The sequence below is a fragment of the Lepisosteus platostomus genome, chromosome 4 (genome assembly GCF_059453375.1).
Source record: "Lepisosteus platostomus isolate fLepPlt1 chromosome 4, fLepPlt1.hap1, whole genome shotgun sequence".
In the NCBI taxonomy this organism is placed as follows: Eukaryota; Metazoa; Chordata; class Actinopteri; order Semionotiformes; family Lepisosteidae; genus Lepisosteus; species Lepisosteus platostomus.
Genome location: NC_142614.1, coordinates 31588975 through 31614218, shown reverse-complemented (window position 1 = coordinate 31614218; position 25244 = coordinate 31588975). Strand labels below are relative to the sequence as shown.

The window sequence follows — 25244 nt, the reverse complement described above, 5'->3', positions numbered from 1 at the left end:
CTTGTAGTGAAGCTTTGAATTTTATCTGGGCTTAGATTTAGGCTGCAACAGAACAACAGAAAAATAGCTGGTCTTGGCTTATGGCGTGCTTTCTTTTGGTACTGTAATGGCATACTTTATTGTAATGCATTTGGTAAATGTTGTAAACTAAAATATAATAAACTCACCATTTCTGTTTAGAAGCACTGCCAGATATTCTTTATAGTAAGAGTTCATATAAAATATCAAGGCCGGAGTCTGTGTCGTGCGGAAGCTGAAAGTGATGCTTTCACCCCTGAGTGTTAAATCTGAGTAAATTGATGATGACTGAGCACTTGAGTTTTTGTTTAGTTCATAACGGTCCTTAAAAGTATACATCACAGATGTTCCACTTTTGAAATAAGCAGCAACTTCTAAAATAAGGAAAGAAAACGATGCATTGTTTAGCAGAAAAACATTGGTATTTAGAGCCTAAAAGGAAATAGTAAAGCATTTTTTTTAGATCAACAGTTTCAGCCATTCAAAATGCACAGGGGATACTGCAGTTATTTGCATTGCATGGGCACCGGGGTACCACAGGTTTTTTTTAAATAGGGCTTCATTACTTTGTAAAACTGTCAGGTGGAGCAGTGAAACTTTAATGTGATATATCATTCTGCTGTCACCAAAAAAATGCCCAGTTTCAAATCCTGGTCAATGCTGAGGGACAATTTTTTTTTCAATTACAGAATTTAAGTTGTTTAGACAATTAATAATTGTAATCTGTGTATTACAGCATGTTAAACATTAAACTAATTAAAATGTAGGTATATTTTATAAAAGCAAGATTGCTCAGTTGGACAAAAGTACACAGCAGTATTTCACCTTCTTCATAAATACTGTATTTTATGCATCAAAGTCCTTAACTTGGTGACTTACAGTGGGTTATGGTTTTAACATGCTTGCTCTAACATTATAAAGTTTATATACTGTACTTCATAAAAAGTTATAATGTTTAATCCTTTTCTAAGAATACGTAGTAAGAACACCACTTGCTGTTATTGTAAAAAAAGTTGTACTGATTTAATACAACTTGATAGTTATATTAATATGGAATCGTGTAACTATGCAGCTAAAATATCACAAGTGGACATTTTGGAAACTTTTTGACATTCTTTAAAAAAGAACAAACCTTTTATTGTCCTTATAGTGGTAATGTGCAATGGACTGTAATGTAGCGCGCTGCACCCAGGCGGTTCAAAGCTCGATCAGAGCATTCATTTTGTTTGTTTCTTACAAAGCCGAATATATAAAAATAGTCCACTATTATAGCTTGTTTGTGAACACGATTCATCTCTTTCAGGTTTACATCTGAATTGAGAAAATCTATATTTTGTCTTAATCCAAATTTCAGCAGCCAGTAATCAGCCAACAATTTAACTTTAAGTTTAAAACTTTAAACCGTATATTGTACTGTACAGTACTGCAGAGTCCGAAGACTTACTCTGGGAGGTTGTTTCTGGAGAACTTGGCTCCGGTGTGAGTGTGTGTATCTGGATGAATTATTATATGTGATGGTTTCATGATTAAAGATTTTTTCACAGAATTCTTTAAGTTAAACGAAGGAGGGAATAAAGGTTATTTTTATAATTGCCAAGTCTATATTTGCCAAAATCTACATTTTGTCTTAATAAAACTTCAGCAATGAGAAATGTAACTACAATTTTGGATTAATAAAATATTTCACACATACTGCACTGTCGTGGCTTTGAAACCCTACGGTATCATAATGTATATACTGTATATTTATACAGTATATGATCACACCGCCATTCATTGCTGTGTGCACTACTGTTTCGGTATATCTGTGGGTCTGACTTCATGACCCGGGAGGGGTATTTGGATATCGTCGAAGTTTCAGAATTATAAAAAAGAAACCTTTGATGAGTTTGCACGACAGAAAAAAGTACCTTTTCAGAAGTTGTGTACTGCACAAAGTAGGTGAATTTGACAAACAGCTAATGTTGTTTAAATAATTTAAAATCTATCTGACTGTACTGTAGCTATCATATAAGGGAGCAGAATGACACCTTGCTCTCACAAGTGGCTTTGTTAGAGTTTGTGTTAACACACTGCACCCTTTTGAATGGATTTTTATCACCTGTATCTTCTTTGTCTGTCTGGGGCGTGGGGGTGTCTCTTCCTCAGTTTAACATCTGCTATGTCCCCAGTAAACTGAGAGACTAAAGCCTGCTATCGATAAACATCTTCCTTGTGACATTTCTCAGACTGCTCCAAAATCGGGAGCAGAGTAAAATCCTCTAAACTTACACCACAATTACCCATTGCAAGGGAAAATGAAAACAAATGAACGATACATGACAAATCACAGTCTTCTCTTAAAACCAGAAATTTAAACGAGGAATTACTTGGCTAAAACTGCATCAGTGACTTTTTGAAATGTGTATTGATGGGGAGTGAAATTACAGCCCACTTCCCTTCCCCCTACTGTGAGGTAATAATGCCTAGCTGTCAGGAATGAAACAATCCCTCCTTTCTGAGCATCCTGGAGATGGTCTGGAGGTTCATTCATTCATCTTATTACTAAAAGACCTGCTGATCTGGTTCAGGGAGAGAGGAGAATGTGATTTTGTGTGTATGAAATGTGTGTTGTGTTGACAAAATTAAAACGTTTTAAACTTTTAATTAAAAAGTAAACAAAAAACTTACAGCTTACACAAACATTTTAAGATTATCACGAGGAAGAAAAATCACCCTTTTTTAGCCCACAAAAAGTGTTTTTAACTATCTAAACCTGTTTTTTTATGCCATTTAAAGTCATGCAATGTTTAATTTAGGCAGGGACATGTTATTGTTTCTTATTTTTGATTGAGCTGTGAAACTTTTCACAAATCACGACCTTTAAAATGCCTGTGGTTTGAAGGTTCTGTGTCATTTTTTGCAAAGAAAGCAAAGGTTATGAAAACCGCAGAAAACAATGACTCTGAAAAAGATACAAGACGTTTGGCATTATTATTTATTATTAATACCATTTTGCTATTCTTGATTATAATTATAATAGATACAATTTTGTTTTAAGACTTGTTGTAAAGGCTTGTATTAAAATGCCCCACTGAATAAAGTGTTTTGACTTGAATTAAACTGTTTTTTTACCCCCACTGTTGACAGTATACATGTTTGCCCATTTAGGTTGTTGATATAATTTTACTTTGAATATTTCGTAATATTTAGAAAAATGCCCAACAAATTCAATATAGTTTCCATAATATTTACTTTTTCTTTTTAAGAGCAATGTTTAATTGTTAAAGGAAAACTCATGCCCTGAGAACCCTGGCTTCCAGAATGCGAGTCACACACTGAAGCCATTGTACCAATGCACAGCTCGGTAGCTTAAGCTATCACTGATCAGGACAGGCAAAATGTTTTCAAGTAATCACGAGTGAATAAGTCAAATTGATGCAGATGTTAACAAAGAAAGTGGACTATGGTAATAATTTGAGCTATATAAATATATTATACTTAGATCCTTAAATTAATCTATTTATTCATTTCTTTAGATATGCGATTCCATATTATTCCCTATTAAGCGGATTCTAAAAAGTACAGTTTTTTACTGCAATAACAAGCGCAAGTATTCACAGAGAGTTTTTTTTTAACAAAAAACATTATAGCTTTTTATAAAGTAGATAAAATTACTACAGTCAGAACAAGCACATCAAAACTTTTCCAAAAACAACCACAGCAAGTGACCAAGTGAAAGACTTTGATACATAAAATGTTTTTGAAGAAAGTGGAATATTGTTGTGTATTTTTTATTTAAACTACCACTAATACAGTTTACATAATATGTTTATATTCCTAAATTAATATCGTTATTCGGAGACATTAAGCTCCTGTTATGTTTATGCTCAGCTACCAAAATTTCTCTTTAGTTGTAAAATTCCATATTTATATTCCATATTAAGCGGATTTAAACATACACAGTAGAGAGATTAAAAGAAGCAATCATTTCACTAACAACTAATGCACCACAAGTGCCACCTGTCAATCATTTTGGCCAGCAAATCACTTACTGTGGTAGATCAGTTCCTGGGGTTTTACTGCGCATTTTGAATGGCTCCATCTATATCTTTACTTTTTTTTGTTATTTGAATTTCTTGCTATGAATCATGCATATTATTATTACAATTAACGTATAGTATCAGTAAATTATGAACACAGTAAACTGCAAGGCCATCTTTGTATTTTATCAAGTCTTCAGTGTAATTTTGACCTCTGCAATCAGTAAAATGTTTGAGTTGACAATAATCAATCAATAAATGTTAACATCAACTATGTTACCTTTCTTGCAGAAAGGTCCCGTATATGCAGATGCAATGCAATCACATGAAAAACCATTAGGTTTTTCAATACATTTCCCCTCATTCTGGCAAAGGCTACCATAACTGCTGCAATGCCCTGGGCAGCCTGGTTGCACTCCAGGGGTGATTTTGGCTCTTTCTTCAAGATCAAGTGTTACCCCATTTAATTGGAAAGAACGGATACATCCAAGGAAGCCTTTTTGTCTTGATGCAGTACCTCCTGCAAGAAAACCAAAATAATATCATTCAGAAATATTTTGTTTGTAACCATGAAGGACACTGTTTGCTTAATTTTTTACATTGTTTAATTAAATTTGTGCACATGACCTAAACTGTTGAGGGTATGGAGAACATTTAACAGAGACAAATAATACTTGCAAATTAAGCAAACATAAGAATATATTTCCAACCAATTTGTACTGGTTTTAATCCTTTCACTTCTTTCAATGTTACTGTGAGCATGTGTAGGTGTTTGTGTAGGTGTGTGCTTTTATGTTTGTAATCAGTTCCAATGTCATGTATATGGATTGTGCCATCCCAGTACACTTCAGCAAGAAAAATTAGAGTGGTAATTCTATGAAGTTAGTCAGAAGGAGAATAAAAGTGATGCTGATACACAACATTATTTTAGTTTTTTATACATTATACATGTTGTGCTTTGTTTTTTTATTTACACTTTTTAAAATCAATTGTTTTCTACCTTAAAACTTGACTGCCCTTAATATTTAATTACCTCAAACAAAGACAATATTGTTTTCAACAGAAGGTTGCTATAATTATAGACTGCACTGTGAAGCTTCTGGATTAACATTATATACATTTTTTTGTATCAGCAAAGAAAGGAAAATATCTGTATATTTGTACTGGTTAAGATCATTAAAATATCTAAAGGACTTTTGCCTTACAAGTTTTGACATGCCTGTTAAAAACTAGTTTTTAATACTTTTGCACTCCTCGTAATGTCCACCTTGTGACTTTTCATAAAGCACAGCAGTATGTGTAACAGAAACTGTTTTCCTGTAATTCTGCATATGCAAATGTGATATTTCTCAACATTTAAGTCACATATGGAAGTTTTCATGACAGAGCAACAATGCCATAGTTCAGCGAAAGACAGGGAGCTGTTAAGAGTTCATTCATCCATCATTATTAAAGGAATGACTCATTACCTACCCAAATGAGGTCATCCACATGTAAACTCCAGAAGATATTACTTTTACTACATAGTGTAAATTGTGTTCAGGGTGTTTAATCTGTACTATATGCAATATATTGCCTTTCATGACTACTTTGCCACCGGGGGAATGTCTATTTGAGCTTCAGTTTTCAACAAATCAGGTGCCAGTGTGAAAATTAGCACAAAAGCCTTTGGGATGTTAACACAAATTATTTTAATTTTAGTCAGAACATATCCATTTTGAAATCTTCATTCTCTCAGCAGAGCATTGCGACTATATTGTAACGCCCTCACCCAGTGGTAAGGAGGAAGCGCACCTAGGCACTCATGGTACCGCAAAGCAGGCAAGAGTTGTAACCGGGGGGAGTCTGAGGGTCAGCACGATGACCAGCACCTGACCCTTAATGTAAATAGTGTTATAGTAGTTTCAGTGTCCTGTATAGCTTTATAAGTGTATAGCCTGTAGTTAACCAGTTACCACCCTTTCCATGTGTACGTGTTCCGTCGGTCTCCTCATGTGTGTACATCCTGTGTTTGGTTTTTGTGTGGTTTCGATAGGAGAATAAAGCAGTCACTTGGTTTACTATCACATCTCCACTTGTCCTTTGTCCTGAGGGAACCTGAAAATGCTACAATATGTTTATTGTTCTAAGTGGATTTTTAATCATGCCACCAAAAGGGGAGAAAGAAAAGTTGATTTAATTACACTCCAAATCTTGTTTTTTTTCATCTGAGTCAATAAGAACAGAGACACACTATCTTAAATACAATAAAACACGTTTTTTCCTATTTGTTCTCAGACATTCTCAAAAAGCTTAAAGCAGTTATCAATATCCTGTTATATGCTATATAGCATTCTGAAATATAGTATATATGATAGAGGAAAATCCTATTTCAGCTCAGTATTCAAGGTAGTCAAGGTAGACAGATATTATCCTAGCACTATAATTTACATAAAAACAGACTAAGTTACACTTATAGGATTGGGTATTGCATGCATAACATTGAAAGGAAAATTATCTCCTACCTACAAATAATTGGCTGTTGAGCTGCAGATGAATATGTCCATCAGCAGGAGCTTTTTGGGTCTTACTTGGAAACTCATCTACTTGAAGTGAAGCCTCTTTCACATTCCGCTCAGCTTTAACATGATGCCACTGGTCATCATTCAGTTGAGTAGGTGTTTTCACATTCACTTCAAAAGGACCATTCCCCACATCATATGAAAAAATTACTTCAGAAGGAGCTAAAAGTCAAACAAATTATATGAGTCTCTGTGAAGGAGAAAGATTTAAAACTAAACTGTAAATATAGTATATTTCCTTTCCAAACAACAGAAAATGAAGACAACAAGGTAAAAATGTGGCTTTTTGCACTTACATGAAAAAACAGCAGTTTGCTTCAGTAGCAGCCAGAATTTCCAAAGCCAAAGCAATCTTCCATTTTTACCTTGATGACTACACATTGAGGTGTTAGTGGGGAAGTGGGGGGAAGAGGTGTTAGTGGGGCCAGTGGGGGGCGCTCACCCTGCGGTCCATGTGGGTCCTAATGCCCCAGTATAGTGACGGGGACACTATACTGTAAACAGGCGCCGTCCTTCGGATGAGACGTAAAACCGAGGTCCTGACTCTCTGTGGTCATTAAAAATCCCAGGGCGCTTCTCGAAAAGAGTAGGGGTGTAACCCCGGTGTCCTGGCCAAATTTCCAATTGGCCCTTACTAATCATGGCCTCCTAATAATCCCCCTCTATGAATTGGCTACATTACTCTGCTCTCCTCCCCACTGATAGCTGATGTGTGGTGAGCGTTCTGGCGCACTATGGCTGCCGTCGCATCATCCAGGTGGATGCTGCACATTGGTGGTGGTGGAGGGGAGTCCCCATTACCTGTAAAGCGCTTTGAGTGGAGTGTCCAGAAAAGCGCTATATAAGTGTAAGCAATTATTATTAATTATTATTATTATTATTACATTTTTTCCTACTATTTATAAATTCTATTCTATTCTTCAAATTCATACTGCTGTATGCTGTTCGATCATACTAGCCTACTAGAACAAATTGAAAAACAATTGTGAGACATAAACTCTCCAACACCCCGTGTATAGTTTCTCTAACATTAGATATACATTTTCAGTCAGTCAAATCCTAATTAATATGACACAAGGAATAATTGTATTGAAAGTATAACATTTACAAAAAAAACTTTTTTTTTGTATAAGACTTTTAGATTTGGGAACTGCAACAGCTCATAAGGATCAAGCTGACAGGACCCCCTCAACAGATTAAAGGAACCACATAACTCAATGACAGAGCATGTAATGTGTGCTGTTCTGATACATGCAGGCCTTCAGAGAGCATAGATCTAGGGTTAGATGGAATAGATTGGAATAGGAAAATGTTGTACAACTCGGAAGGAGAATGAGTGCTGAGGTAGCTTGATGTGAAAGTTATAAACTGGTAGACAGTAAGAACATGTTGATACTTTTTGCTTTGGCTGCTAAACAGATGGAATGATCAAGATGGCTGATCAAAAAATGAAAAATAAGTACTAAAAAAAAGGATTTTGGCCTACTACCAGAATTGAGCTTGAAATATTGAAAGCGCTCTGGCTTGTCTGGTCCATTTGTTATGGATGAATAAATGAGTATAGATTCCAAACAGAACCCACAAAAAATATTGGCAAAATCAATAATCCTTGAGGGCAAGTAGGAGTCCAATACTTAATGTAACTTAATGAATGAGGACAGATTTCAAGCGTAACTCCCCCCATACTGACATGGTGTGCTGAGAGAGCTAGTGGAAAGGGGGGCTACTACTAAAAGACTGGGAAAGAGGGATTGGGGAAAGGAGAGATATCAAATATTGGAGATAGGCTGGGTGTGATTTTGTGGTGGGTTGGATGCCCAATGATGAAATAAGACAGAAGAGGAGACAGAAGGAGGGAGACTAATGGCTACGAATTGGCTACATTACTCTGCTCTCCTCCCCACTGATAGCTGATGTGTGGTGAGCGTTCTGGCGCACTATGGCTGCCGTCGCATCATCCAGGTGGATGCTGCACATTGGTGGTGGTGGAGGGGAGTCCCCATTACCTGTAAAGCGCTTTGAGTGGAGTGTCCAGAAAAGCGCTATATAAGTGTAAGCAATTATTATTATTATTATTAATGGGGAATGTGGAAAGGGGGAGGGAGGAGGTTGTTCCAGAGGTGTGAGGAGGTTTGATGACATGAAAATCATAGAGGCTGCATGGAGCCAGTTGCTTTCCACAGAGCATGGAGAAGTAGATGTCAAAGAGCTGCATGTCTGAGGAAGAGTGATAAGGCAATCATCAATCCTAATGGAGGAGGTGAATGGTGGTCAGACTGTGCAGGAAACAGGTGAGAAAATGTGTTGGTAGCTGAGCACGAGGTACAGACAATACACAGGAATGACAGAGAATGAAAGGTAGTGCTGTCTCTCACAGAAACAAAAAAAATACGGTCAGAGAAATGTCAGATTCAGAAAGAAAGAAGTGCAAAGAGGGTACTCAGAAGGTGAAATATTTATGTATAGTCGATAGAAAGTGGAGAGATTAGGAATTTAAACTTCTACTGAATTTCTGTTGTAAAATACACCATTAATTATTTGGAAGAATTATATGAAATCAAGCACAGATCATGTCCCCTACGCACTTCCTTCTTATTTGCAACAAAGTTTTATTATTTTGAGCAAGAGTTATTCACAGGATTGACAACTGACTTGACAGAGAATTATGCATGCATTTGTAATGTTACTGAACTGTACTTATTACTTTGGCAGTGGTGTAACAGGATGCTAACAAAGCTGCATTACATCATGGCATGTATAAAACATGCAAACCATTATGAACTGTTCTACAGATATGCAATACACTACTAATTATTGCAAAAATTAGAAATGTTTACTTGGTTCTGATCAATTTATCAATTTTGTCTTATCCTTCAGATGGATATTATACTAATGAACTATGAAACATAGTGTAGCAGTGCCACAGTTTATTTGATAAAGTCAAATAAAAATGTATTTGACTGATCTTATTATTTAAAGTAAAAAAGGAAATGAGTGAGTAAATTAGTTTCTAAACAGTCAAAGAAACAATGAAACTGTTTGATGCAACATAATGCACAAAGTCAATATGCACAGAATGTGACTTTATAGAACCTCACAAATAGCTTATTATACTGAAAGGATTTTTTTGCTTAACAAACAGATGTGGCTCATCTATCTGGTATTTACTTTAAACTGCATTAAACATGCACTTAAAACAAGAAAAGAAGATTTACTTTTACATTTGAGGAAATATTCAATTGTATATTTACATGCACTCCTGTATAGCATCTAAACGTCGCCTTCTTTTAGGACCAGTTTAGAGTGTGGACTCACCTGTGTAGAATTATTTAGTTTATGAAAATGACTTACTTTCCCACATACAGAATTATTTGATTTTGGAAATTCTTAATTTGAACAATATATTGCAGAAGATTGGATGTAGTGTATTGGAACTCATTCCAACTTAAATTATTTTGTATAATCATGTGTGTTTTGCAGCCTTGTGAATTTGTAATTTATTAGATTATTTCCATACCACCAAATTGAGCACAGAAAATTAAACAACCCATGTGACCTTGCATGATTTGTATGTTATTTGTTTAGGACTACACAAAGAATCCTTGAGATTATAAGCCTCTTTTGTTGCACTAGTTTGTTTCCACACTAAGATGGCTAACACAACACAATATATATCCAATTCTAGTGTTACAACTGTTGTCCTTGAAGACCATTTTCATCCTCTGAAGGTTCATGAGTAATGATTTTAATGAGGTAACAAACACCTTGAAGTGTGTTATTCATAGGTTGGCAATTCCATGGTTTTAGATTTCCTTTTTTGAAATAAGTTTCAGTTTACCATTTTTTTAAACTGTGAGGTCTGTCAATATATTAACACCAAAGCTCTTAAGACCTATGCTTACTCTATCCACATCCATCAGTTCCTCTCCATTTGGTGTAAAGCACAGTGTGACAGTCTACAATTCAATAGAAAACCAGGGAAAAATACCAACAGAGGTAAAGTAGGCATAACAAAATCCATGTGGTGAAAGAAATGTAGCATATTCTAGTAATAACTCATTTTTATGTATATTGTGCTATATTTTCATAACCAAAATGGTACATTTACATTTTGTAAGCAAAATGTATATTATACTCCTTAATTCTTAATTCATTGAGTACATGAGAGTAAGCTTCCTAGTAATAATCTCCTTATGCAATTATATTTTATGCAAATATTTTAGAATATTTATATTATTAATAGCACAAAATGTGTGAACTGCAATTTTTTTAAGAACTTGTGTATTCATAGTTATGTGCACTGACATTTCGTAAGGTTCTGGATTCTGGTTCTACATTTAGAATTAAGCAAATATTGTATGACAAAAAGAGATTAATATATTTTGCTTAATTAGAATTTAATAAATTCAAAATCTACTTACAGTTGAGTTCAATCCGTATGAAATCTTTGATTCCGAGATTTTCCAGAAATACACCAGATGATGCTGTAGTTTTGAATAAGAATGATATATCGGCACTAAGTTCACCATCGAATGTTGGGAAGTGAAGATAGGAAGTTTGTTTGGTGAAAAAAGCTGAGTTCCAAAAGTTCTCTGGTCAGAAATAAAAAAGAAAGAAATTTACGTCATTATAGACAGACCACACAATTAGTGTAAAAGAATGATGGATGGATGTTTGCCCATTACGCCTTCCGGCATGTAGGCACAGCAACATCCTTACATAACATAATTTTTTTATGGGACAGGGTTGTTAACCTTGTGCCCTGGAGGACCTGGCACCTGACTTGGGACACCTACCCTGTGATTATGAGTCTCATGCTCTACCAACAGAGCTAGTCTGGGCTTTGAAAGAATGAGGTTGCCATTAAATCTTTCCAAACAATATTTATTGAGTCTTTACTCCAGAGAAATGGAATCCATTACAATACAATGAAACAGTACAAGTTCCTTGTTACAAAAATGTTATTAGTTCATGTAATGAAATGTGATTAAGTATGAACAGCACAAATAAAGGATTCAGACCATTCAATTGATTTGATTTTGTGAAATTATCAATTATTAATGCATACACATTTTTAAAATTAATATTTAAAATTCAATATTTAATTCAAATGTTTAAATCAGATTAACTGTTATTAATTGCAAAAATTAAAGAGAAAAAAATGTAGATTGCATAAATACTCATTCTGAAGAATTCAATATAGTGGAAGCTCTTTTGGCTAACAGCCAGGTCTTTGTGGGTAAACCTCAGCTTTCAACATGCATACTGGCATGGTAGAATTTATGCCCATTCTTCTAGGTGAATTTGCACTCAGGTAGTTTGAGGGTCATTTATGGGCAGCACTTTTCAAGTCTTTTCACAGATTTCACAGACATGTTCATAGTATCACTCAAATGCTGGAAACTCCATGCAGAATTTTGCCATAGGTTTTCCATTCTGCCATACTGGATAGCTTTGTGGAGTGACTGGGATATTGTTGACTCAGTCACATTTTCTCTCATCTCAACCACTGACCTCTATATCTCTTTTATCATTGTCTTTATACATCCAGTTTCATCCTTTCCTTGATGCTCAGTCAGGAAGGACAGTCAGATGTAGGCAGCTTCTGGATGGTGTGGTACACACTCCACTTCTTAATGTCATAGTGCTCAAAGGTATATTATGTTGGGGTTTTTTTGCACCTTCTGATGTGTGCTTTTCTACATTTTTATTCTGAGTTTTTTTTAAAGCTCTTTGGTTTTCATGGCTTAATTGAATTAACTACCTGACTGAGGGACCTTGCGGAGACAGGTGCATTTATTGTCATATTACATGAGCCACTATTATTGCATACAAAGACCATTCAACAAACTATGTGACCTTCTAGGGTAATTTGTGCACCAAAATTAATTAGGTTTGCCACAGGTTTGATTACATATGCAATTAACACTTCTCATATTAATTTATAATATGATGATTAGATATCAATCATTAGATAATAATCTATTTACTTATTTATGTTTTTTTTTTACAAAGTGTCATGACTGTGTAGTGTGCTCTCTGAAGGCACCAGTTCTGTAGGGTTTGGGCATTTACGGGGACAATTATTAATTGTAGCCGTAAATCACAAAATGATTCTTTTGATGGCCTTAGAATCCAACCATGCGATATAACTCAAACAACGCACACACACACACGGGTACTAATACACGAGGATACATTTATTAATACATAAAATATGCATATAAACCTAACAGATCTTATCGAGAGGGTTATCAGAATATAAAATGTATATATTCAGTCAGTTACGAAGTGTTACACATATCAAGAGGACATACGTTCAGTATATCATTCATTTAGACCGTTTCATAAAGTGAACTTGGTTACAACTTCTACATTTGATACTGAAAACAAGTACATAACTCTTAGGAATTAAATTGATATCAACTGGTTGGGATAACAATTGAATTCTCGAGCTGTAATGCATTGAAGTTGAATACTCATCCAATCTCTGTGGATTCAGATCTCCTGCGGGCTCTCTGGCTCCGTGACAGGCTGTGCTGTGCGGCTTGCGACGGTGTGCTGCTGATGCTCACTGACCGGCTAGTTAGTGTTGGCTTTAACTAGAACAGTTTGTGCACAGGAGAAAAGATGACTGTGGGTCCCAGCAGGTCAGGAAGAAGACCTGTTCGTTCCTGATGAAGCACTAGTTCTGAATAGTGATTCAGCTGTCCACAGTTCCGACCTGTTCATGAGGCTTGCCGCTGATGCTAACCTCGGGTGGATCCTCTGGTTACTCTCTGGCAACCTCCGCTCTAGACTCTTAGAACAAAGGAAAGTTCTGGCACTCGGACACACTGGCCATTCCGTGGTTGTCCGGGCTGAGTCTCAGGATGGTCAGGAGGCGCACTGTGAGAATGTCCTGCCCTTGGGAGCCTTCTGCTCCTGGGCCGTCCTGCCCTGGAATTCTCCTTTGAATTCCCTTTAGAATTGTCCACAGAATACTCCTGGAGCTCTGTGTTGCCTGTTTTTACCTGGAGGAACTTCAGCTCGTTCATTGGCTGAAAGTTTCCTGGGCATCAGTGTCCCACATGGGTTACTCGGCCCTACCAGTCCCTGATTGGTTGATCAAGGTGAGATATGAGTCACTTACTCTTGACACTTAGGAATGCAGTCCAGATGTCCATCTGGCACTCCCTAGACAGATAGGCGCCAATGGATGACCATTGATCATGATAGCCAGGCTTAGCTAAGTGCATCCCCATTTGGGAGCTGTCCCTTATCAAAAGAAAACATCTTTAAATCAGCCTGCATGAATAGCTTCTCTGTGGCTGCACCACAGAGATGAAGAGAGAGATGGGGCCTCATTTGGGAAAGCACAGCAACACTTAATTCTGTCTTATTAACAAGCATTGCCGCTACAACTGTGAGTTTTAAAGCAACAAATGTGAAAACTGCACAGGGGTCTTAATACTTTTTCAAGACTAAATGGGATTAATTTAAAGATTATTTAAGGGACATCAAAATACACAAAGAATTCCAGAAAAAAAATGTTAACCTTGCTGTGCAGTCATAAGGAACTGTCAAATTTGAAGATTGTCCCATGAATTTTAATTCCTTAAGATGATTGTGCTTTGGCAGGATCAGTGTTCAGATTTTAAAGACAGGTTACTCCAATATATTTCTTTAAATTTTCCATTTAACTAATAAACTGAAGCATTAGGAATAATAATACAATTCTATATGTGTACAAAAAAAAACCTCTCTCCCAGAGGAAGTCATTCCATTCACTGTATATCTCAGTGAACTGTGTGCTCAAAGTACATGTAGATTAGCATGGAAACATGACTTTAAATGCAGAATTTTTCACCCTTTTGTTCCACGAAAAGACATGCTTTACCTTAATGTTATTAGATCTGTAACAATAGCTAGATTTCCTATTCTGTAATTATTAGTATTGTTCACATAGTTCTAATAGTTTTTTCAGACTAGCATCCTATTTTATATTTGTAGTTTATGTCTCTGTAAGGTAAGTAGTCAACACTTGTCTTCATTAAATAACTTCTGCTTGATGTTTTCCCAGTTTTCAATTCTATCTAAATCTAATACTCTGTTTTGGTATTATTTGAAACCTTGACTAAATCATTTAATACATCATAATCTAGATGACTGTTATAAATCAATAAATGCAGTGGTCCTATTACAGTTCTCTGTGTTACTCCACACACACCAGAACATTCACCCCTTATCCATAACGTTTATCATCCATTAACCAGCTGTTAATTCAAATACATGTGCTTCTTTGAATTCTCACCACTTGAAATTTGAGAAGTAATCTTTTAGGCTGAACTTTATCAAAAGAATTTCAAGAAATCTCTATTTACAGTATAATATTGTATGTGTGTGTATCCATCACTGTGAATCACTTTTACATGCTAAGATTCCGATTTCCATCCATCTAGTTTTCTTCTTCAGCTCTTTTTTTCTTAACCTTAATGTACTATAAATATTTAGATCAGTTTTGGGACATCAACCTTTTTTATGTGCACTACTTTAGCAATTTTCCAGTCAGTGGGATTTTACTCAAGCCTCAGGTGATTGCTGGAAGAGATTTTCTAATGGCCTATCAATAATGTTTTCTTAAAGCTATTGTTAGAGTATCTACAAGCCCTAAAAGCCTTTTAAGACCTGTAACACTGTTGCTTCTTCTGCAATAATATTGTTGAAAAATTGTCTTCCCTCAGTCTGAGGCATGTTGTTGATTAGTTCTTTGATGCACACCTAACTTAAATCTTCATTTCATACATCATCCATTTTCCTTCCATTTTCTAATATTTCCCAATTTTTAAATATGTTACTTGATTTAATCTTTTACTATTATACTTTGTACAATAGTATAATAGTACAAATACTTTGTATCTGTAGAATTAATAATACTATATATACTATACTTTTTTATCTGTAGTACTGAAAAATACATTTATTTTAGCTTACCTTGCTAATCTATCTAATATTTGTTTTGCCTGTACAGTTCATTATGCTACATGTCTTTATCTGGATACTGTTTAATAATTTCTTTGCTCTTTTTCTGTTTATGGCCTGGATAGGTGACCCCTAATTACAAGACTTATCCTTGTTTTGAGCATGACTACACCACCTAGCAATTATGAAAGGTTCTAGACATCTCATTAACTTTTCACAGGTTATTTTCATCTCCCTGACTCACCAGTTCATCCATAGACCAGACAATTGTAATATTTCAAATTCTATTTATTTTAATATATCGTTCTACCCATTACACACAATACATTCACCACGGTCACTTACTAATGGTAAAGAACAAAAAATCCCCATGGAAATCAATTACCAACATACTGTATGTTCGTACTGAGAAGTCCAGCAGCGGTTTTCTCTGAAACCAGCTTCGGTCAGGGACCTGATATGGCTTTTTATATCACACCATGGAAAGGGATGAAACTCAGTGTAATCCTTCCGTGGCCCTTAGGCAACTTGTCCTGTCCTGCCTGGCCTTTCCAAACAACTTGGTTATCTCAAGCTTCCAACCTATCTTCATTTCTCCTACGTCCAATGTTAGGTAGGGGAGGAGGAAGATGACGCTAGAGCCTTCCACAGCTTACTCTATCTCCCGGCTGGAAAATGTTGTGTTTCCTCCAGGAAGTGGCTGCCCAAATACAGCTGAGTATGATGATGCATTGTTTGATCAGTTACTGTTCTCAGGCCTTACACTCAATTACAATTCCAATCAAACCAGTTTGGCAACCCCACATATTGCCTGCTGCATAGTGTTGTAATTGTCTAGTGTCTGTGGAACTTAAAAGAACAGGGCATCAAACTGAATCAACATCAAGGTGTCACTGGCCCATCAAACCAATTCACATACATACAGCCCTCAACATCTGGTGTCCAACACCCAAAGTTTTCAATCTGTGATATTTATATTTCTTAGTTGAGATGGGTAGCTGCGTCAGCATGCGTAGGCTGCAAAGGAACAAGTAAAGAAGAAAAGAAACTCAATGTTTTTCTTTTGTGTGGGTGTGACACCCAAAGAAGGCTCCACGGCTGAAACGTTGTGTTTCTTTTCTTCTCTTTTCAGCATGGAATAAACCTTTACTTGTTTCTTTATATGTCCTATTTTGTTCATTGTTGTTTAAGTTACAAAATGCTGATATTTTGTACATTTTTAATGAGAAAACCTATAATCCCCATTACAATATCCTATTATAATTTGTTAAACCAGACCTTCAGTATTTAAGCTCATCTTTCTAGATATTTGTTTTATGAGCTGTTACGTGAGATATGATTTAGATACAGCAGATGGTTACCTGTCTTTGGAGGTTAAAACAGCATAGCTGTGTAAAGCAAAGTTTTGCTTTGCCCTATACTCTGTATATGAAACTTCATCCCCAAATGACACATCCATGATAGAGAGAACATGATGTCTATAAAGGGCATATTTAATGGTCCTAAAAATGTTCATAATAAGCAAACCTAACCAGCTGCAGGGTACCTACACTGAATTGTTACAACACTGTAAAATCAAGGAAAGAGAACAGAAAATTGCTTCTGTTTTTTTTTCTCTTCAGAATTTTGTTTAAATTTAATCCAAATAAAACCCCCTTTGCATGTGACTATATATTCTTTCTGGATTCTCTTTAGACCATTTTCACTTGATATTTAATTTAAGTACATTTAAAACACAATTTGACGTACATTTGTCAAAAATATTCAGAAATAAATTATAAGATTCAAATGGGTGTCACAGACAGTTACAAAACAGTTTATGGTTAATATAAATACCTTCTATACAGTTTATAACTATTCAGTATATACAATGTATATACTGTACATGTGTTGTATACAGTACACAAAGGTCTGGATACAGAAGAATGTCCTTATTATCTCTATCTAGAATAAAAAATGGCTGTATTGTATCTACTGAAATCCAAAAGAAACTGTATATTTTTAATTATGTATGCAAGTTCTGGATATTGTTTAAATGTCTTTGTTGTCTGTTATTCTGATTATTTGATAATTCAAGGCTGACTATGATATAATAAATTGACTTTCACACCTTATCCCTAAGGTGTGACACAGATAACAAGCTGTGGCCTAACCATGAGATGAGACAGGAGATGTATATTGTATATTGATCATTTGTCTCTTTTTTATACTTTTGTTTAGTTTTCATTTAGTTGGACCATGTCTTTGTTGAATTATTGGATTTTATGTACTGTAAGTTATATTGTGTAATGGAACGCCCATATTTACCTTAACATTATTGATCCAGTAATTACACTTTCAATTATATCCAGTATCAGTTGGACTGTAAGACAGAGGAAGGAATATGTACTAAGGGTAATATTGATGATGATAGTATTTTGTCTGGCACATATTAAACACTGAGAAAGAGAGCTTCTTATTTACTGACACTGTTATTCTGTCTGGTAAACTCATTTGAATTTGAGTATTATGGTACAGATTTTAAGTGGCATTTTGTAGAGGTGATGTGTTATTTTGCAAACTGAAATAAACTTTGGGGATATGTGTGTTCAGTTTTTCCATTGTGAATACTGCTTCAAGAATTGCATTTAAACAATTTAGAAAAGCTGTAAAAGGCAGCAATTACTTACTTAGCAAGATTATAGTCTACAGCCAAACATAGTCTTTCAGTGAATGGCTTTGATCTGAAAGACTACAGGTCACAACACCTCACTAAAGTTTAATAAGGAAGTCCAAGTGTGACAGTCTAGCCAGAAGTGTCAAGCTGCAATAAAACTCCAAATGTAGAGGTTAAGAACCTTACTGCTTTACACTACATTGGTCAAATCCTAGGGGAACCTTCAGATGCTACCCTTTCTGCAATCTCATCCTGCCACAAGAACATTCGAGAAGCATTCCAGCAATCCAATGGCCACATGCTGCTCGTGCAACTACAGTTGTCTTGTGACATTATAAAATGACAGTATTTCCACAGATGTCCTACTTGCCAGAATTAATCACCACTGAATATGCATGGGGATGATAGCTAGGGCATCTAGAGCTGAGAAATCACTAAGCACATGCTTAAGTAGGCTGTATTCCACAAGATAGCTTATGCGACCTGGTGCAAAACACACACCACAGATGCACAACTTTGTTTCCAGGAGTGGTTAAACACATGAGTATTAGACCCACTGTGAGCAATCCTGTTGATGATAATAGTCATCAACATACTAGATTTACCTATGTGAAATCTGTTCTATATAAAGCACCTGTCCCAAAAAAGACAATGTAATTAATATAAATAATTAATATAATTAAATAATATAAATAATTGCAAGTTTTCTAATTTATTGCCGTTCCATCCACCTATCCACTTTGAAACTGCTTGTTCCAATACAGGATAATGGGTGACCCAGAGCGTATCCTGGCAAGCAACAGGTGCAAGGAGGAATACATTCTGGATGGGACTTCTGTCTATCACAGGGCACACACAGATACAAACACAAACATGCACAAATTCACAGAAGGGATAATTTTTCTAGAAGCTAATTAACCTACCAGTTTGTCTATTGGACTGTAGAAGAAAACCGGAGTACCCAGAAGAAACCAACACTACCACAGCAGAACAAAAAACTACACCCTAGGAGCTGAACCCAGAGCCTCAGCTCTGTAAGCTAAAAATGCTAACCACTATTGCCATTAATTGCAACTGTGAAAATTTTCTTTTGAAATTCAAGAGCCAATTTAAATCAAATAAACTTGAAATGATACAATGCCCTAGTAAAATGTACTTTAGAATGGTGTGTTCTAATTTATTGATGACCATGTTACAATGTTATAATAAAAAGGAACATGGGTCTTCAAAGAAAAAAAAGGGTGTTGGTTTTATTTAATACATCTTAACACTAAACTGTTTTGAAGTGAAGTTGTAGATAGTAAATCCATTGAAATTTGCTTGGAGTTCCAAGTACACTAAGTCTGTGACAGAAAATCTATGATCAATAATTACCATTTTCAAGTAAATGTGAATTTATGGAACTTTTAATTTATTATCACACTTATCGAACTGAGAATCTCACACAACACTTATAAAATGTATCAAAAAACTAAAGTTACAATAAAACTTTTTGTATTCATTATCTGAAGTTGTAAAATACATTAATTTGTTTTTAGAACTACAGTTTACAGAAAAATAATGTACAGCGTCAGTAATATTTAAATCATGTATTTACCACTTCTGGTTCAGGATGATAACAAAAAAGTTTCTGAGTAAAGTTATTCCACACAACTCCTGAATGTAGATTACTTGTCAGGTGTTAAGCTCCTTATGAAGTACTTCAGCAGAATCTGTCAGCTATTGAATATATCAATCAGACTGGGAAAAGAAGGTACAAATCTATTATTTGAAGAGGTACAAATATGAAATAAACCTGGTCCTGCTAAAGTGAGATCTTGTGTTCTCTATGCTGTAGAGTTAGTAGACGTGTCATGGAATTAAATGGAGCAACAAAGACAGACTGTCTAATCATTCTGTAACAGAAGGCAGTTGTTGTTGTTTTTTTAAATCAGATAAATGAACAACACATTATGATTCTCTTGGTACTGTGGTTCATGAAATATGAAATAATAGTCACCATGGCTAAAAAGGCTAAAGTTTGCCAAAAAGCTTTAAAAAATCTGGATGTTGACGCTATTGATAAAAGCTTCAGCACATGATGTAGTAGGATCGTACTTTTTCCCAAGCTAAATTGAACATGGATTTTTTAATAACTTCTGGGAAGTTTAACAAGGTCTCTTTATTTCACACTTATTCATTGCCTGGATAAGATCCTGGAAAAGTGTGTTTGATTTCACTATCTCACTCCCCTGGATTTAAAAGGATATGGGCAAATTAATCTTGCACTGGATGATAAGCCCAAAACAACTTTGCAATACCCATGGGGCTGTATTAATATAAAGTTCTACACTTTGGCTTGCATGGAGTACTCTCTAAAAAAAGCAACCCTATATGGAATAAGCTTTGACCTATTTTGAAGATGCAGTTATTGTCAGTGAAGAATGAACCATGCATCTACAACATTGTCACAAGATCCTTAAAAGCTTGGGGCAGGCTGGGGCAGGTTGAATTTGAACCCTCAGAATAGTATGAATGACTCCACCTGGACCTAATATCCGGGGTGTGTAGTTAGGAATGGATAGGTCCAACTGCAGACTGTGAAGGTCTAGACCTAGTTCTAGTGCTAGTTGGATATTATAGCCATTTAATACCTCCATGATAATCTAGTGCTCTAACACAGCTGAACCAGATGTTGGTGCCTAAGTCCGTATGGTGGTTCAAAGAAGCGGAGTCCTCATTAACCAATTTGAAGCAAGCAAGCACTCTGGTGAAATGTGTTCTGGTGGTGCCAGATTTTAATGAATGTTTCTTTTTATAAATCTTTTTTTAGATTTCTTTTTAGATTCATTGGAGAAAGAACTGGGTACATTTTTGTCACAAATGAGAGAATGTGCAGGTCTACGTAGCAGAAAACATTTGCCCAGAGAATACAATGAAGCAGTGGTGGGGAAGGAAGATCAAACCATAAAATGGGCAATCAAAACCCTAATTGGGATATTATTTTTAGGGTCAAGCACTTACTGACCATGTCTACTGTGGATGAAATCTAATATGGAGAAGAATCCGGTAGTAACAAGGCCATTCAAGATTAAAAGATGGCTTGTCATCTTAACATAATTATTTTTTTACTGTGCAGCATTGTTCAGAAATCTTGAATACCAATGCTGATGCTTCAACTGCTCAACCTTGTAGTTTAAGCTGGGGAGGAGGATATGTGAAAATGCTGCCACAAAGGAAACCATAATGTGACCTAAAGTGGGCCTTAAAGACCTACATAAAAAATTTAAACAAATTAATTTCAAATCTCAGAAAATATTTTGCAAGTGTTACTATGTGAGGAATGAGAAAAATATACATCCTGCATCAGAATCACAATAAAACACAGGAATGAAGGACCAAGCACATCAGTATTATATAAATGTGTAGCTTTCAGTAAGGAAAGTTTGTCTACATTCAGACTCACAAGCAAGTTTCAGCTGCTGACTCATTTCTTTTTCAACAAGAGAACTAGGGGTGGCTTAAAAGTAAGACCATGAAAAATACTTTTTTTCCATAAGAGAACTCATATCTGAGTCATATGTTATATTATAAACCTGACTTTGGAGCCTCTTTGGTGAAAAATATCTAATCTGCAAGCTGCAATGTGTAACTTAAGTGAACTTCAAAGACATGTTTGGCTCACATAAATGGAACAGTAACCTTGATATACCCCCTTCTTATTTATTCCTTTGTTTTATTGGAACATTTTTCCCTTAAATAATATTTTTTTCTGTTGTGCCTCAAATGCATTATACTGTTTCTGAACCATACCCAAGGTATTTGGTTTAAACTTTAAACTAATTACTTTATCACTTTTATAGCAAGAGTAAATCATTTACAAAAATGACAAACACAAGTGACAGAGAATTTACAATCTATGTTATAATTCTTTTTAAATATCTAGAGTACATGAAGATAAATAATGTTGCTAGTACATATTAGAGTAGAAGGAAATTATTTAATTAGCTTTCTTTAATTAGAAACTGACCAGTGCAGATTTCACTTCTGTGCTGATCTGAATTTTTAACCTTGATTAGAAATCAATAAAAGATCTTATTCCCTGTTTGGATTTTCCGACATAAAGCCAAGTGTTCTTTACATATACTGCATTTCAAGACAGAATTAACACTAGGAACAAATATTTAAGAAAATTACTTACTATCACCATAGCACTGTAGATGTCCAACTCTGTAAGCTGCCTCTGAACCAGCTCTATTGATATCACCAAACATTATTTTAGAGACAGGCAAATGGTCTTTGAAAGAGAGAAGGCCAGAGTCGTTTGTCCTAAAATTAGACAAAAAAGACATTTTAAAGAATTACATTAGGTTCGTTTTTTATTTATAAGAATCATATTTGTTTCTTCAGAGAAAATGTGACTTTTTATCTTGTCATATATTTGTATTTTATAGTCAAGCACTGTAATAATCAGAAGAAACAGAAGTCTTTGAATTTATAAATCACTTTTTTACAGTGCCACAATAATCCCTTAATCTTGCAACATGATAATGTTTGTCTCTGAACTGAAAGGGTTACTTAATGCTATAAAAAATATTTTTATTTTTTTTTAAATAAAAATGGGACAGTGCAATGCTGTGGTCTGGTATTGGTCACTTACATAGACATATAATATATATTATGTGACTAATACCAAACCTTACTTTCAACTTGCTTTTTAGAATGTTAAAATCAACACAATAAATAACCTACTTATTATAGCTTTATATGTATTTTTAAAGTATTTAAGTGTATATTTATTAATCATAATTAATAAGTATTAATTATACAGTATATAAGTATTACATTTCTTACAAAATACAGGGAGTACAACCATTAAACAATAATTAAACTGTTTCAGATTACCATTCTTTTCTGTCAGAATCACAGTTGCAATAGTGTTTCAGATCAATGCAGTTTTCCATCAGTCCACAAGCACATTTTTTACTTCCAGGTACGGAACCACCCCAATATTTTTGTGCATCATTTGTTCTTCCAACCCACCAAGTGAAAGGTGTTCCATCTGAGATATAAGGAGAAAAATGACGGGATAGAAATATCATCATCAAAGAGAGAAATCTGTTTCTGAGGAATCCGCAAAATGTGAAACCATGAATGCCTTGAAATTTACAATGTTTTACACAACATAAACTATTAGAAGGTTTAAATGAATAAATAAGTAAAGGGTTTTGCAATTTTTTTTGGTTTTATCCTAGAAAACTCTGAAATATAATCTCTCAAATGTTCAAAAACTCTAGGAAATACTGAACATCACTTGATGAAAAAAGCAAGTCATGTAATAAATACAACATATCTTCTCTTCCCACATATTTTGTAACAATATAATTTGTGTTTTATAGTCCTTTTCATTCATCAAGGAGTTTTTTTGACCCACCAGGCCCATTTGGTAATTTATAGTTAATTGATCCAAGGATGTCATCCAGCTATTTCTTTAAAAAAAGCCAAGGTATTGGCTTTGACATTACTGCTGGTTAGTTTATCAATACTCCCATAATCCTTTAAGAGAAAGTGTTTTTCTGTGACTCACAATATGTTATATTTTAATAAAAGATATAATAGAACATGAATTTTAAAAGAAAATTGTATTCTGTTAGGCACAAAAGAAAAAAAATATGAAAAAAATGAAATTTGCTTAATATTTGAAGGATGAGCACAATATAAATATTAAAATATATTTAAAAAATATTTTAACTACAGAAAACGTAGCCCACATTTTATATTTTTTAGAAAGACTGGACTTGCTGAAATACCTAAGCAAATAAATTTATGAAGAAGTGGCATAATAAACATTATTGGTGAAATTAAATGTAATAAATTTTACTTTTATTGCGGTATTAATTCTAATAAAAAAGTACTTACCAGGTGTGTTTAAAAGGCGTGACTTCTTGCAGTGGTAGCTAAGCTCCTGTTCACAGTACTCTGCTTGGTTAATTATAGCCTCGAGCTGTTCCACATTGGCAGTATAGTTAAAGTAGACAAAGCGGTGATTTACCCCACTGGATGCTTTTAATGTAGTCAGTTCTGTATTGTTGTGTTGCACCACAGTCCAAGTTTTATCTAATTAGGAAAGTAAAAAATAAGTTAATTCCTATAGCTTATTAATTTTTGAAACTGTATTAATAAAACTAATAATTAATCTAGGAAACCATCATGTTAATATTCATTAGATTATACTTATTAATTAATTTGCTGATGTCCCTTGAAACTAAAAATATTTATCCAAACTGTGCTAATAAAAAATCACATTCTATTAAATATAATATATAGGAATACCTATTGGTTTGTCTTCAAAACACTGGTACTACAACACCAACAGAAACTTTGGAGGCAAAGTGTTACTGAATTAAAATAAATGTTGCTGACACTGTACATACAGTGTAGACACTGTAGGTATCTAAGATCACAAGAGAAGTAATATATTCCAGTATTAATTAACTCATTTACTTCTAGGCCTGCATTTGTTCAGGGTCATTTTATTGGTGGTTATACATCTTTTGTACAGATATATTTTAATCCAGACATGAAGCAATGTGTGTTTGATTTATTTATAAAGACCTTTACAAAGCAAGGGGGCACAACAAAAGGGTTTCTATTGCTAATCCACAGATATTATAATGGTAGTATTCAATTTATTTAGAAGCATTTGAATGATCTCCATGTAGTCACATTCCTGTCCCGCCCGACATACCTCCCTAGAGGGCACTCCACTGCTCCCATTATTGTCCTTGTGATTGTTAAGCTCCCCAGGTGTACCCTCTTAGCTTTATTATTTAAAGACTAGCTCCTCCAGTACTCGGCGCTCATCATTAGGGTAAAGATGTCGCGAGGCCCACCTAGCACCAGGAAACCCTACGTCCGTCTCCTGAGGGCATGGGTCTCATCCCCGACACCTCCCGTTTCCTGAGCCCGGGGTCTGGAGGATCTCGCCCCATCACCTTTGGACCTCCACGTTTTGCCTGTCCGTGTGTTCCCCTCTCCCGGGGATTT

The 25244-nt window shown here is 35.0% G+C and overlaps 1 protein-coding gene across 1 annotated transcript in view; it reads right to left on the bottom strand.

Moving 5' to 3' along the window:
- Positions 1 to 25244, bottom strand: part of cntnap3 (contactin associated protein family member 3) — a 370114-nt gene that overhangs the window by 48001 nt on the left and 296869 nt on the right. Inside the window, exons 13-19 of the mRNA XM_088629389.1 lie at positions 24117 to 24314; positions 23103 to 23259; positions 22399 to 22526; positions 11023 to 11193; positions 6545 to 6763; positions 4321 to 4560; positions 168 to 392 (exon numbers count right to left, since the gene is read on the bottom strand). Coding sequence (XP_088485515.1) covers positions 168 to 392; positions 4321 to 4560; positions 6545 to 6763; positions 11023 to 11193; positions 22399 to 22526; positions 23103 to 23259; positions 24117 to 24314 — 1338 coding nt within the window. The remainder of the gene's footprint in view (positions 1 to 167; positions 393 to 4320; positions 4561 to 6544; positions 6764 to 11022; positions 11194 to 22398; positions 22527 to 23102; positions 23260 to 24116; positions 24315 to 25244) is intronic.